The following is a 15,841-nucleotide window of genomic DNA, read 5'->3' on the forward strand; positions in this document are numbered from 1 at the left end:
GTGAATATTTCAGGGCACTACCATGGCTGAAAAGATAAAGTGGGAGAGTATGCATTCCAGTGCAGCAGGGAGGAACAGTTTTTTTTTAGGAGCTGAGATACTTCCTTCATTGCAACTGATGAGGAGGGGATGGCTGTAGATACATTTGCAGATTGGTGGTAGGAAGTGAGAGAGTTCAGGTTTGATAGCTTCCTTTTTCTTTTCTGAGGTGTATTTCAATAGACTTTTCTCCAAAGAAGATATAAAAATGGCCAATAAGCATGAAAAGATGCTGAACATCACTAGTCATTAGAGATACGCAAATCAAAACCACAATGAGATACTACTTTATAACCATTAGGATGACTATTATTAAAAAAAATAATAATAAGTGTTGGCAAGGATGTGGGAAAATTGGAACTCTTTATATTGCTGTGGGAATGTAAAATGGTATAGCCACTGTAAACAACAGTATGGCAGTTGCTCAAAAAAGCAAGCACTGAATTACCATACAATCCAGCAATTCCATTTCTAAGCACATACATATCCAAAGGAATTGAAAGCAGAAGCTCAAGCAGATACTTATATACCCATGTTCATAGCAGCATTATTCACAATAGCCAAAATGCAGAAGCAACCCAAGTGTCCATCGATGGATGAATGGATAAACAGAAGGCGGTATATACATACAATGAATATTATTCATATTTAAAAAGGAAGGAAATTCAAATATAAGCTACAACATGGATGAATCTTGAAGACATTATGTTAAGTGAAATAGGCCAGTCACAAAGAGACAAATATTGTATGATTCAACTTATATGAAGTACCCAGAGTAGTCAAATTCATGGAGAAAGAAAATAAAATGGTAGTTGCCAGGGACTTGAGGGAAGAGGGAATGAGGAATTATTGTTTAATGAGTATGGGGTTTCAGTTTGAGATGAAAAAGTTCTGGAGATGGCTGATGGTGGTGGTTGGACAACAAAGTGAATGTACTTAACGCCGCTGAACTGTACATTTGAGAATCGTTAAAATGGTAAATTTTATGTTAGGTATATTTTACCACACACAGAAAAAGAGTAACTGTGGTAAAGAGAGGTTCTGAGTAATACTTTTTTTTTAGAATCTACCTTGCACCTCCCCCACCCCCACTCATGGACATCTCTCTCAGAGCAATGTTGATATACAAAATAATACACTCATTTTGCATTATGAACTCAACTGACAAGAACTACAATTATCATATGCCAATGTCTGTGAGGATGTTTTTTGGGTAACCTCAGCACTGACCAATCGGACTATCTCTACAGAGCCTGACCTTACCCTAACATGCAGTGAGCCATCACAGTCAAGTGACTTTTGATAGGGTGCTCAGTCATTGTGTATGAGTAACAGAAGAAAAGAGTGAGTTATTGTCCTTAATTTGCAGAGAGAAAATTAGAACTCATAAGCCTCCCCATGAACTAAGGTTGCCAGATTTAGCAAATAAAAATACAAGACACCCTGTTGTTTATCTGAAATTCAAATTTAACTTGGCATTTGGCAACACTTGGAAGTATTGGAAGTTGAAGAAAAAACAAATAAAACAATTCAGAGTATTTCTGGGGTTACTGAGGTCTTAACAGGAAGCCTATACAGGGAAAAGTATAAAAGCTCATTAAAAATGTACTAACAAAAGTGACAATAATCAAAACAGCATGGTATTGGCAGAAAAACAGACAAATAGATCAATGGAACAGAATTGAGACCTTGGACCCATATATATATGGGAAAATAATTTTTGCCAAAGGAGCCAAAAACATACAACAGAGAAAAGATAGCCTCTTCAATAAGTGGTGCTGGGAAAACTGGAAAGCCACATGTCAAAGAATGGAAACTAGACTTCTATCTGTCACCACACACCAAAATTAACTCAAAATGTATCAAAGACGTAAATATAAGACCTGAAACAATACATTGGATAGAAAAAAACATAGGTACTAACTCATGGTCCTTGGTTTTAGAGAGGATTTTATGAATTTGACCTTAAAGGCAAAGGAGGTAAAAGCAAAAATAAATGAATGAGACTATATTAAACTAAAAAGCTCTGTACAACAAAAGTAACCACAAACAAAACAAAGAGGCAACCAGCTGAATTGAAGAAGATATTTGCAAATAACACCTCTGAAAAGGTGTTATATCCAAAATATAAAAAGAGCTCATACAACTCAACAACAACAACAACAAAGGATCTAATTAAAAAATGGGCAGAGGACCTGAACAGATACTTCTCCCAAGAAGACATAAAAACGACCAACAGACATATGAAAAGATGGTCAACTTCACTAGCTATTAGAGAAATGCAAATCAAAATCACAATGAGATACCACCTCACACCTGTTAGAATGACTATCATCAACAAGACAAGTAATAAGGTTTGGAGAGGTTGTTGGGAAGAAAGAACTCTCATATATTGCTGGTGGGAATGTACACTGGTGCAGCCACAATGGAAAACAGTATGGAGGTTCCTCAAAAAATTGAGAATAGAATTACCATATGACCCAGCAATCCCTCTTCTGGGTATCGACCCAAAAGATTTGAAAACATTTATCTGTAAAGATATACATACCTCAAAGTTCACTGCCACATTATTCATGGTGGCCAAGTCAAGGAAACACCTGAAGTGTCCTTTGATGGATGATGACTGGATAAAGAAGATGTGGTACATATATACAATGGAATATTACTCAGCCATTAGAAAAGATTAAATACTGCCGTTTGAGACAATATGGATGGCTCTTGAGATTAAAATGCTAAGTGGAATAAGTCAGACAGAAAAAGTTGAGAAACATATGATTTCACTTATATATGTGATATAAAACTGAACGCAACAAATGAACAAGACAAACAAAAACTCATATACAAAAAACAGTTTAGTGGTTACTAGAGGGAAGGGGCAGGGGGAGGTACATAAGGGTAATGGGGGTCAAATATATGGTACTATCGAATTATACACTTGAAACCTATATAATTTTATTAACCAATGTCACCTCAATAAATTAAATTAAAAAAATCAAACTTTCAAAAAAATAACACATGGGATCAAAGAAGAAATCTCAAGAGAAATTTTAAAATATTCTGAAGTAAATGAAAATGAAAACACAACTTATCAAAATTTGTGGGATGCAATGAAAGCAGTGATTAGAGAAAAATTTATAGCATTGAATGCGTATATTAGAAAAGAAGAAAGGTCAAAAATCAATAATCTAAGTTTCCACTTTAAGAAATTAGAAAAAGAAGAGCAATTTAAAACCGACATAAGAAAAAGAATAATAAAAATTAGAGCAGAAATCCATGAAACTGAAAACAGGAAACCATTAGAGAAAATCAACAAAATCGAAAGCTGGTCCTTTGGAAAGATCAATAAAATCCATAAGCCTCTAGCCGGGCTAACTAAAGTTTACTAGCCCCCGGGATGGGAATCAGATGTTTGCCTCCTATTGTCAATCAAGATCAACTACTTATGCTAGACAAGGAGACAAAATACTAACACCACTTCCTTTCTTTTATCCATTCTATAAATTAAAAAAATAACACTACTGATGAGCATCTACTATGTGCCAGACACTGTTTTAAGTGCATAGGACATAACAGTGAACAACGAACACAATAAACTATGTAGTACATTAGAAGGCAGTAAAAGAGTTATGAGTATTTTTTATTTTCTTATGAATGTGTATATATATATAACATATGTACATAAGTAAAGCAAGTATTTTTATTTTCTTCCCTCTCTTTCCCCCTTATCGTCTAACATAAGATGTATTAATTATAGTTAAGTTTACATCTCTTTTATTTTTTAACGCCTATAGCACCTGGTATTCCTAGGTGGTCTCCCATCCAAGTACTAACCAGGCCTGACCCTGCTTAGCTTCTGAGATCAGACGAGATCAGGCACATTCAGCGTGGCATGGCCATAAACTAAGTTTACATCTCAGTATTTAAATTATAGCATACCAAGAATAGTGAACAACACCAGAGGACTGCATCCTCTTTGGGGAAACAGTTGGCACAATTTTGGTTATATGCAGGATAACAAGATCATGTTAGGTGGAAGTATGATTTTGCTATTGTTTTTATTTGGAGATTAAGTATGGTTTAAGGAAATACGTATGACTGCCAAATTGACAAGGACAAACTGTAATGATTAGTTTTATGTGTCAGCTTGTCTAGGCCATGGTACCGAGTTATTCAATCAAACACTAATCTAAGCATTCCTGTGAAGATATTTTGTAGATACAGTTAACATCTACAATCAGTCAACTTTCAGGAAAGAGGATTATACTCTATAATCTGGGTGGGCCCCATATAATCAGTTGAAAGGTCTTAAAAGCAGAACTGAGGTTTCCCTGAGGAAGAAGAAATTCTATCTGTAGACTTCAACATCAGCTCCTTCCAAGAGTTTCCAGTCTGCCAGCCTGCCCAATGAATTGGGACTTGTCTAGCCAGCACCCCACAATCATGTAAGTCAATTCCTAGCAATAAAGGTGTGCATGTGTGTGTCTGTGTGTATAGACACACACTACCAAAATTTAAAAAAAGTACTGGTCTCCAGATTACATGCCCATCCTTAATCCAACTCAGGAGCCTCTCCCTGCTTTAGGTTTCTATGATCCAAGACTTTATAAAGATAGGTCAGAAGGTAGGAAAAAGAGAAAGTGAAGAGGGATAAATCAAAGCTAGAAATGGATGAGAGTACACCCAGACTCCTGTTAGGCAGCAGACCTGGCCTCAGAAGGAGACCTTAAACACTTAACATAAAAATCAGAGACTCTACGGCCATGCCACCCTGAACATGCCTGATCTCCTCTGATCTTGGAAGCTAAGCAGGGTTGGGCCTGGTTCGTACTCAAATGGGAGACCACCTAGGAATACCAGGTGCTATAGGCGTTAAAAAGAAAAAATCAGAGGAAATCAGATTTTGGCCTGGCTCAAACAAAAGAGAAACAATGGTGGTTAATGCCCTATGACCATACAGCAGGAGTGGTGGCACAGGTAACAGAATACCAGGGACAGCGGTAGGATCTCCCTTTCTGTAAGCCATATTACCGCCTCCAAAGAAACTCCAATCGCTATTTTCACCTACAGGTGACATGCACTCTGAGCACCAGTTACAATAATGTGACTTACTACTAGTCAGGTAACTACTTCTTAGCTTATAAACTCTCACAGCTGTCCAGCCATTGTTTCATCACTCAGCAATATTATCTACTTCCCCAAGGAATCTGGGCTAAAACTGAGGTCTCTGAATCCTGTCTTACTTTCAGGAAACTGAATCTGTTTAAGTCATCCTAGGAATCAATAAAAACAGGTTTCAGGCTTTCTGTTCTTTGACAATTTTATCTTTAAAAGGCCCATGTTCTTGTTTATTACTGACATTGTTCATGCAGTCATAATCCCTGTCGGACTCTGGTCTACTGAGGTACAAACGGCCCATATGGCCCATATGGCCTGATTATAATAGAGTAGTATTTAGGCCTCACACTAGGCCTGCCTGGGATAATCTATCCCTCCAGTCTCTGAGATGATGGGTTGAGGTAGGGGTGGTTCATTTCGGGTATCCAGGAGCTAAAGGGTAAAATAACTGAGGTTCTTCATTCCTCCAACCTGCCTGAGGCATCTGCTGACCAGCTACACTGAGTCAGCTTTAAAGGCTGTGGCTGGCCTCCAGAATTCTTCCCCAGAGGTAGCAGTTAGTCTCTAGGGCAAGAGGAGCAGTTCACCCTGGCAAAGCTCTTTCAAGATTATCTGAGCAGCCTCTAAGGCACAAACCAATAAAAATCTCTCCAGCTCCAGCCCTGACTTATTTTGTAAACAGAACATAAGTGGAAAACCGCTGGCACATAGAAACTCACATCATGAATTGAGACTGAATATATTCAGTTTTATGCTCCCTATATGAGCACCACAAGTAATATCCCCCGTGCTTTTCCTTTTTCTCCCCTTCATGTATTTAGTGACATCTTTCTCACTAAAGCACTCTGCCTCACAGCCTCCGCATTGGGCTCATTCATTCATTCATTCATTCATCCACCCATGAAATATTTACTAAATGCTACCGTACATCAGACACTATCCTGGGCGCTGGGGATACAAATGAATAGTGCAAGGTCCTTGCATCCAGGCCAGTGTCTCGGTGTCCACAGGGCCAGGCTAGCTGTCCCAAGCCAGTCCTGGACAACGGGATCACGGTGCCCTTCGCAGCAGGCATTGCTGTGGAAGGGGGCTGGCAAACTGCCAGACCAAAGGTTTTCCCAAGGTAAAACTGGACGTGAGAGATCTCAACCCGGCTGGGGCTGATATCAGTCTGGGAACCAGGGACCAAAGGGACAGAGGGCGCAGAGGACCCGGCTGGGACTAGCTGTGCGGAGACTCCCGCGGCTGTCACCGGGCTGGATGCTGGGCCTTCGCGCTCCCCTAGGGCCGTCACAGATGGGAGTACAGCAGTGACTACTGGGCGCATAAAAGGGTGTCTCCGAAGGGACAGTTTGAGGAGACGGTTGGGGCGGATCCGGGGTGACGCCCAAAGGGATGGTAGTCCTGAGTTTGAGGGCCCACTGGATGGTAAAGCTGAAGGGTCAGGAAGATGACTGAGGATAAAGTGGGTCCAGGAGGTCGAAGCAGAACGGAAGGATGGAGCTGAGGGAACTAAGGGAAAGAAAAAAGGGCGGGGCTGTCGAGTGCTGAATAGGTGGACAGAGGACCTTCTCCTAAGGAATCATTCGAAATGTGAGGATAAAGGGTCTTCCAGACCCCGCCGCACCCCGAACAGGAGTCCCCACCTGGTTTCTCGCCTCAGCGCGGTCCTTCAGCAGCGGCGACGGCGGCGTCTCGCGCCCTCCAGGTGTTGTGTTGCAGCCGAGACAGGCCGGCGTCCCCCTCCTCTCCAGACGGGTTGGTAACGCCCGGTCCCCCCTGCGGCCGCGGCGCCGATGGTCCAATCTGGGTTGCCCTCTTGCTGCCTCTCCGGACGGCGCGTTGGTTCGGCCCACCGGGCTCGTTGTGTTCACCCACCGCCCTAGCTCCGGGTGCGATGTGCGCAGCGAGTCACGCGCAGTGCTTTCCCGCGAGGGGAGCGGTGAGGTTACGGCTGTGGCCCCGCCTTCTGCCGCCCGCGGCCCGCCCATCTGGGGTGGTGTCCAGCGAAGCGCAGCTCGGTTGCGCTGAAACCGAGAATCCTGGGCCGCAGGCCTACTGGCTTCGAAGGCAGGTGCATTTGCTTACCCACCTTCGCCTAAAGCCCCGATTATCAACCCTGACACCCCCAGTAGAACCTCTTGAGGAATTAGAAAAAGAGCGAAACTAAGGCTTGATCTCAGTCGAGACTGATTGAATCAGTCACTGGGGTGGTGCCCAGGCTTTGATATTTTTTAAAAGCACCCCACCCATAACCGGGGTTAAGAAGCCCTGGTAAAACCTGAAACTGACGAAGACTCCTTTGACCAAAACTTTAATCAGGCTTATTTGAGTTCTCTGCTGGACTATGCTTGACCTAGGGGTTCCCTCTTTGGCCTTGTAGAACCCAGTTTGAGCAAGGATCCTGTTAAGTCAGTTTAGTGAAAATCCCCCATCCTTAGTATCTGACCATCCTCCCTATCTTATTACCCTGGCCTAGCTTCAGCAAGAATTCGTTGAGCGGGTCTAGCAAGAATCCCCTTTATCCCTGATGTTTCCCCCTAGTAATTGCTATGGTCTGAATGTGTGTGTCCCTCCAAAGTTCATTTGTTGAAATTCTATCCCCTAGAGGTGATAGTATTAGTAGATGGGGCCTTTGGGAGGCGATTAAGTCATGAGGGTAGAGCCCGCATAAATAGGGTTAGTGCTGTTATAGCTCTTCTCACAGAGCTCCCTAGCCCAAATCCTCCAGGTTAGGTAGGATACAAGAAATCTGCCTCTGCTTCTCCCTGATCTCAAGATTCCAGCCTCCATAACTATGAGAAATAAATTTCCAAATTATATAATTGTATTAACCAATGTTACCCCAATAAACTTAAAAAACATAAAAATAAATTTCCGTTGCTTGTAAGAGCTACCTGGTCTGTGGTATTATAGCAGACTAGGACTAAAATTTTCCACCCACTGACTCTGACCACTGCTCCATGGCTATAAATCTCCACTTATCTTTGTTGGGGTCTGAGTTGAGCTCAATCTCTCCCCCACTGCAAGACCCATTGCAGTGGTCCCTATACGTATTATGATGGTCCCCCCTTAAATAAAGTTTGCCTTATTATCTTTAACAAGTGTCATGAATAATTTTTTAACATCACTCATATGAGGATCATATTGTTTCCTTCTTTTAGCTGAAGGGGGTTAGGGGCAGGCAGTCATTCAGCAAATAGTTATTAGAAGCCCACCAGGTTCTATGTTCCATGAAAGAGAGGCTGAGACCTTGTGCTCTAGGCACTGACCGGCTGTTGGGTCACAAGAAAGCAGGTAAATGTCATACTGTGTAATACATCCTCAGGCTTCATAGAAGTGGCGTGAGATGAGTTTTAAAGAATGAGTAGGCTATTAAGAGTATGGGGGAATCAGCATGTGCAAAAAAAAAAACAGGGGCAAAATAATTGATATGATGGAGGTGTGGGATGCAATGGAGAGAGCATAGCAGACATGGTCAGAGATCTGATAATGAAGAGCCTCCTGTGACATACTAAAGAGTTGAGACTCACCTGTAAGCAGTGGAGAGATACTGAGGGGCTTCTGCAGAGGCAGGAATGGCAAATCAAATTTTAGAAATAAAATTCTGAAGATGAAGTAGAGAGGGCTAGGACTGCCATCAGGGGGACCAATGAAAAGCCACATTTTTGTACAGTTAAATGGTCCAGGGTAGGGACTTATTCCAAAGTAGATCAATTAGCATCCTTTACCTGATAATTTGGAATTAGCGAAAGAACTATATCCTTACTCATGGTCTGACTTATAATGGAAATTTGAGAACTGTGTGAGTGACTATCTTTTACTTACCAATGGCCTGAGTAGCTGAGAAGGAACAATCTGTTGCATAGGGAGGAGCCAAGTCTATACACAGAGACTACTGCCCAGGTTGTTGAGGCCGTTCAGCTTGATTCCTGCCCTGGGTAGATGACATATCCTTCTATCCATTCATATAGTTTCTTTCATTCAGCAAGTATGGGTTACATCCTGTTACTTGTGTTAAGGGATAATTTTCAAAAAAGGTAAAATCATGAACCTTATACAAATACAAAATAAATATTAAACTCACTTGTTAATGAGGGAACCAATAAGATATTAAAACCAGTTCAAATGAGGATGTAAGTGTTAGACATGTATATTCTCTACTAGACAAAATTAATTTGCATCCCCAGGAACTGGTATCTATTCAGTTATGGCCAGACACATTTTACACTATTACCAGTATTTGAATAGATTTGCTCTTTAGAAATCTCACTCTAATCAGAGTGTGAATATTGAATTAGGGAGGTAAAGAGATCAGTTAGGAGACTCTGTGGTAATTGTGATGAGAAGTGAGAGTCTGAATTAGGACAGTGGCTGAGGGGTTAAATTGGAGGAGGTAGATTCAAGAGAGATTTAGGGTATAGAAATCTACATGACTTAATTAAGTGTATCATTGGGGGTGGGATGGGGGGAAGAATAGAACAAATAGTCTAGGATGACCCCGAGACTCCTCCAAATGCTGAGTCTTTTCCAAAACTCTTTGCACATATCTTAGAAGATTGGGGGCTAGAATTGCTGAGAAATGTTGGGACTAGGATAATGTGCCCTTGTTTCTCTATTTCTGGCAGTGGTAAATAAAGTTATTTTTTCCCACAAGTTCTTAAAGAAAAAGGTGCAGGGTGAACCAGATAGTCCTGTGGCCTTTCCCTGTTCCCAAGAGGCTATAGATGAGGAACAAGTGTAAACATGGCCTATGTAATCTGGAATTGCCTCTTTTTGCTATTAGCTGCTATTCAATCTCGCTCAAATAAAAAGATTTCCTCACTGAACCCAACTTCGGAAGCCCCTCATGGGGTTCTCTCCTGGAATAAAACTTTAACAATTAAGATGTGCAGACTAATGAAACAATTTTTAAACTTCAAACCTTAAAATTAAAGCATTTCCCATTTCTCAGCTTGGCCCTATTGCAGGTGGCCATGTTCAGTGGGAAATGGGGGTGGGGCTTAGTAGATGTTTATTTTTCCCACTTATCTCTTCACCCATCCCCAGCTTGCTAGCCCTTTCTCTCCAGTGTTTGAGCAGGGTGGAAGGAGAAGAGATGAGGGAGGTTTCTATTCAACTAATAGTCACAAACTAATTGTAGTGCTTGGCAGGTAGCTAAAGCTCTTTCTCAAGAAGCCCTGTTGTAGGTTTTTCAGAGATCCCTTCTCTGTTGGTGGAGATATTTCTCCTACACCTAGTCACTTTAGGTGAATTCAACTCTTCTAGCAGGTCACTTACAACTCCTTTGCAAATCTCTAGGCATTTGAAAAATTAACTTTATTGAGGTATAATTTACATACAATAAAATGAAGATTTTAAATATACAGTTTGATATGTTTTGACAAATGTATACATCCATGTAAACACCTCAAAATCAAGATCTAGAAAATTTACCTCATGCCCCTTCTCAGGCAATCAATCCACTCTCAGGCAACCAACCTTCTATCTAATTAGAAATCTGTAGGTATTTGATAGCATATATCATGTTTCCTTCTGCTGAGGTTTCCTCAACCTTTTAGATGGTATCTCTGACAAGATAAAGAAACCCTACTAGGTCTCTTACGTGGCCCATATCTGGTCCATGAGGAGCACCCATGCATCCCTTTTCCTGCAAAAACAATGGAATACAGGCCAATCTCACCACAGCCACCTTGTCTTGCTCTGCCAGAGAACAGAGTTAATTGTTTTCTCACTTTTTCCATTTTCCAGTTATGAGTCAACTATGAGTTCTCTGTGTCCCCCAAACACATTAATCATATCAATCTCTCCAAGCAATTTCCTTAAAACCCTCTCAACTTGAACTGAACTGGGTAGGGGGAGGGGAGGAACTCAAAGCCCACTGACAATTCTAAAGATCTCTTTCCAATGTCTGATTTTCTGGCCCTTTTCTCAGGATGGGTGAGGTAATTGAGTTGAAAACTTGTTTTTCACACTCCCTTTTTTGCAAGTCTTGCATGGCCATCTCACATCTCACTTTGGAATGTGGCATCTGCTGTCTTGGATCCTCAGCAGAGAATGATACTCAAATCTTCCAAGATGCATATAAACCACTGGAAGAGAATGCTGATTGTTCAGGGGTTTTGGCGGATATTATTGTTCCAAATTGTATTTTTACAAATGCCTTAAATGGGTGACCATGAGTGACCATGTTTCATGAAAAAAGACCCCTGCAGTATAACTGGAAACTAGGTACCAAAGGATAAGATTCATTTAGAAAGGACAAGGTAAGAGGCAAGTTCAAGACAAATAAAAGGTAGTAGTAGATTTCATTCACTTACTCAGTTATTGAAAAACATTAATAATCTAAGTGCTAGTCATCTGCTGGGTAATAGGAATACAAAAATGAAATAAAGTTCTTGTCCTCAAGGACACATCTAGATCATCATGGCCTAACAGAGAAGACAGAGAAGTAAACAATAATTAAAACAGTTGTATGAGTAATAATATATTCAACTCTTGGGAACTGAAAATAAATGTGCAAGGAAGAGGCACCCAATTCAAGAACAGGAGTTTGGATGTCAGTGAAGTCTCCCAGAGTAAGCGACCAAAGCTGAAAGTGAAAAGTAGATAGACATTAGCTAGGCAAAGGAGGAAGGAGTATTCTAAAAGGAGAGAACAGAAAGAGCCACCGTATAAAGTCTTCTGAAGATAATGGAACCTTTGAGGAATTGTGGATAAGCTTGGTTTGGCAGAAATGAGGGTATATGCATCAGAAAATGGTGATGAAGCTGGAGAGGTAGACAGCACTAAGGTAGGAAAGCTATATTGAGTCACTAAAGGATTTTTAAAATTTAGTTTCGAGTATACAGTACATTGGTTAGACATTTATAGAGTTTATAAGACAATCACCCTAATTACTCTTTTTCTTCTCTGGCTCTCCACCTAGTCATTACATTAATGCTAACCACATTCCCTCTACTGTGCTCCCCATCTCCATGACCATCTCTCAATTACTAATTTGTACTTCTTTAACCTTTCACCCCATTTTCCCAGTCCCCCAACCCCTCTCCTCTCTGGCCATCCCCAGATTGTATTCTATATTTGTGAGTCTGTTTTTGATTAGTTTGTTCTTTTTGTTTCTTAGATTCCACATATAAGTGACATCGTATGGTATTTATCTTTCTCTGACTTATTTCACTCAGCATAACCTCTAGGTCCATCCACGTGATTGTAAATGGTAGGATTTCATTTTTTTAATGGCTGAGTAATATTCCATTGTATATATGAACCAATCATATATCTTTATCCAATCATCTATTGATAGGCATTTAGGTTGCTTCCATATCTTGGTTGTTGTAAATTGTGCTGCCATGAACATAGGGGTGCGTAGATCTTTACGAATTATTGTTTTGGGTTCTTTAGATAAATACCCAGAAGTACAATTGCTAGGTCAAAAGGTATATCCATTTTTAATTTTTTGAGAAACTTCCAGACTGTTTTCCATCGTGGCTGTACCAATCTGCAATCCCACCAACAGCGTATGAGAGTTCCCTTTTTTCCACATCCTTGTCAACACTTGTTCTTTGATTTATTGATGATAGCCATTCTGACAGGTGTGACGTGATATCTCATTATGGTTTTTATATGCATTTCTCTGATGAGAGTTATTAAAAGATTTTAAACCGACACATGACATACATGACATGATCTGATTTGTACTCTTGAAAGATCATTCTCTGTGGTGTGGATAATGGATTGAAAAGAAGCAGAAAGAGGCAGGGAGGCCAGAGAGGAGGATGTTGCCATAATCTTGGCAAGAAATGACGAAAGCAATGGGCCTGGGGATGAAAAGGAAGGGAAAGATTTAAAGATATATCTAAGACGGAGTAAATGGAATTTGGTAACAAAATAGATTATATTAGAGGAACAGAAGGGCTTCCAGGATCTGGTTCGAGTTATTTGTTGGGTGGTGGTACTATTTGGAGAAACAAGAAAAGTAGGCAGAGCAGCAGATTCCAATTCTTTCATTTCATTTGCTCATTAATTCAACAGACATTTATTAAAAGCCCATTATATGCTATGAATAGACAAGTAAATTAGTGATTAAAATGCTCTGTAGTAAGTGTCACTAACAGAGGTATGCACAGGGGAGCAACTGAATAAGTATATAAGTCACAAGTGTATAAGTCACATTGAGGCATCAGGGGAGGGTCTTGGAGGATAAATTGCTTAATCTGAGGTTTATTTTAAAAATCAAGGTAAAATTCACATAACATAAAATTAAGCATTTTAAAGTATACAATTCAGTGGCCTTAGTACATTCATAATGTTGTTCAATCATCACCTCTATCTAGTTCCAACTATTCTGAGTTTTGAAGGATGACTAGGAGTTTGCTAGATGAAGAAGGGGGTGAGGGAAAGCATTTTGGGATATGAGAACAGCATGTTTGATGACACGAAGACCAGAAATAGTATGATTGGAGTGAATGCAGAAGGTGGAGTAGTGAAAGACAAGGCTAGAGAGGGCCCAATAATTAAATGTCCAAATTTTAACTTGATCCAGAGGCATGAGAAGCCCTTAAAGGATGCAAAACTGGGGCCTGACACAATCAAATTTGCCTTTCAGGCAGATGACTCTGGAAGTGGGATTGCTTATGCCTTGAATAGGAGAAGACCAGGAAGATGAGTTGGGAGATTTTATCCATGTGAGAGATGATCGGAGTCTGAAAAAGGGCAATAGTAGAAATAATGGAGGGAACTGAAAGTGACATAATAAAGATACAGAATTTACATTATTTGATGACTTATTATATATCAGACTAGAGAAAGGCTTTAGGATGATTCCTACCAGTCTGCCTTTGTTGACTGGATAGTGGCAATAATGGTAGTGGCATCCTGGGATGAAATTCTGAAGAAAAATGATAAATGCAGGTTGGTGGGTTGAGTGTGAGTTTCCTGCAATTCAACTAAGTGAAGGGTCTCAGAGTCAGTTTAATAAATGGATCTGGATTTCAAAAGAGATCTAGCATAGAGTGAGAACTGAAAATCTCTTTGTTGTTGGTAAATGAAGACATGAGTTTAGATGAAGTCACTCAGAGAAAGTATACAGAGAAAGATGAGCAGAGAACCTAGCACTGAACTTTGAGAACCAATATTTAAGGTGTGTAAAGAGGCTAGAGCTATATGGTTAAAAGATGTAGTCATAGCGAAGTCAAGATAGAGCTTAGCAGCAGAAAAGTGGCATAGAACTTAAAAAAAAAAAGAGAAAAGGGGGTAAGGGAAATATTGGTTTAATTTGAAGGGGGAGGGTGGGGAGTCTGTGGGTCGAGGATATTGCTTGGACTATGTAATTGTTGCTGGGGCCCCAACAGACCATACACATTTCTCCACTCCAAAATAAGCAATTTATTACTCCATAAACTTCTTAGAAACAATTTCCCAAGTACATACAATTTCTTCTCAAAATAACTTTATGGAATGAAGACAAATGTTCATCAATTATGGCTGTCTCCTCAAGAAAAGATTTTTTAAAATCCCATTCAGTCTCTCTCCCCCAGTTCTGAGGCCTGGAAAAGCGTCAGTTCTTGGGTCAAAGGCATCAAAGAGAGGGGAAGAAAGCAAAATCTTGAGCTGTCTTTAAGGCAGGAGCCCCCTTTTTTTTTTTTTTTTTGGTCCAGAAACTTTCCTTCAGCTTCTTATGACCAATTTTTCACAGCTGTCTCCTCCTTCTGCTACCCAGGGCCAGCAGAAGACACACTGAATCCCCCAGATAAACCTGAGAATGGTGCCTGAGTGGGACCATGTTTGTGTGGGGCTCTGGCAAGGTTTATGGTTGCTCTGGGTATGGGAAATGGGGGCCAGAGCAAGATTCTTAGGTCCTATTTTCTCTTCCCTTCCCCACACTGACCCTGTTCACCCATTACTTCCACATTTGTTTGTCTGGATTAAAATTTAGAAGAGTTGGTAGAAGGGAGGTCTGACAATGCTTTTTCTTGAAATGCTGTAACTCTGATGGATATCTGGGAGCTCTTTCTTTACCTTTCCTTGCCTTACCTGGTTACAGCATTCTAGGGAATGAAAAGGCTGTGTCCCTGGAATGAGTGGAAGGGCAGGTTTATGCTGCTCTGCCAGGGACTCTAAGTCCTTCCTACTAAGGTGAATACAAGGGAGGAAGAGCAATGAGTGACTCCTTTGGGGTTTCCCTAAAGACCTCTACTTTTAAAAAGCAGAGCTGTCCTTCTTGGGAAACTTGGACTTCATAAACTTGCCAGAAGTGATGAGGGGCCCAAAGCCCTGTTTGTGGGAGAATGCGTAGGCAGAACGTCGAGAGCTCGAATGTTTCAGTTTAATCTGGACTGGGGGTGGCAGTGATTGTTTCATGCGATGAATTCTGTCAATAACCTACAGCCAGAGCATGGGGGACAGGGTTTTTATTTAGAGGCAAAGGTGAAAGGGGTCACGAATCAGATGACATTTGGGCAGATTCCCTATTCTGCTTACCTTGTCCACAGAGAAGGGCCAGAATAGTGGTTTGAGGAACTGGTACCCAACGGCAGGCAAAACACAGAGCACCACGCTGAGGGCAACACTCAGCCACAGCTGTGGCAGTTTCAGAGTGTTCTTTGCCACACCTGTAAACAATGAGCCAGGAGGGGAAAGGCTGAACCAGAGCCTAGAGAAAGGGGGCTGTCAGGCAGAACTTAGA

General features: G+C 40.9%; 2 protein-coding genes and 2 pseudogenes across 4 annotated transcripts in view; 1 reads left to right on the forward strand and 3 right to left on the reverse strand.

Moving 5' to 3' along the window:
- The window catches only part of RUSC2 (RUN and SH3 domain containing 2), a 48,534-nt gene extending 40,847 nt beyond the window's left edge, over window positions 1-7,687 (reverse strand). For 2 of the 3 annotated variants that reach the window (XM_025049715.1, XM_006916020.3), the window contains exon 1: window positions 6,801-7,687. The gene's annotated coding sequence lies outside the window, so the exon portion shown is untranslated. The remainder of the gene's footprint in view (window positions 1-6,800) is intronic. The other variant, XM_025049717.1, reaches the window with a different exon arrangement.
- Window positions 3,822-3,940, reverse strand: LOC112483140 (annotated as a pseudogene).
- On the forward strand, window positions 4,790-4,908 carry LOC112483166 (annotated as a pseudogene).
- A 7,667-nt stretch (window positions 7,688-15,354) lies between the features above and the next one.
- The window catches only part of LOC102888432 (phospholipid-transporting ATPase FetA), a 68,090-nt gene continuing 67,603 nt past the window's right edge, over window positions 15,355-15,841 (reverse strand). The window contains exons 26-27 of the mRNA XM_025049709.1: window positions 15,637-15,767; window positions 15,355-15,537 (exon numbers count right to left, since the gene is read on the reverse strand). Coding sequence (XP_024905477.1) covers window positions 15,355-15,537; window positions 15,637-15,767 — 314 coding nt within the window. The remainder of the gene's footprint in view (window positions 15,538-15,636; window positions 15,768-15,841) is intronic.

This window comes from Pteropus alecto, unplaced genomic scaffold (genome assembly GCF_000325575.1).
Source record: "Pteropus alecto unplaced genomic scaffold, ASM32557v1 scaffold206, whole genome shotgun sequence".
NCBI classification, from domain to species: Eukaryota; Metazoa; Chordata; class Mammalia; order Chiroptera; family Pteropodidae; genus Pteropus; species Pteropus alecto.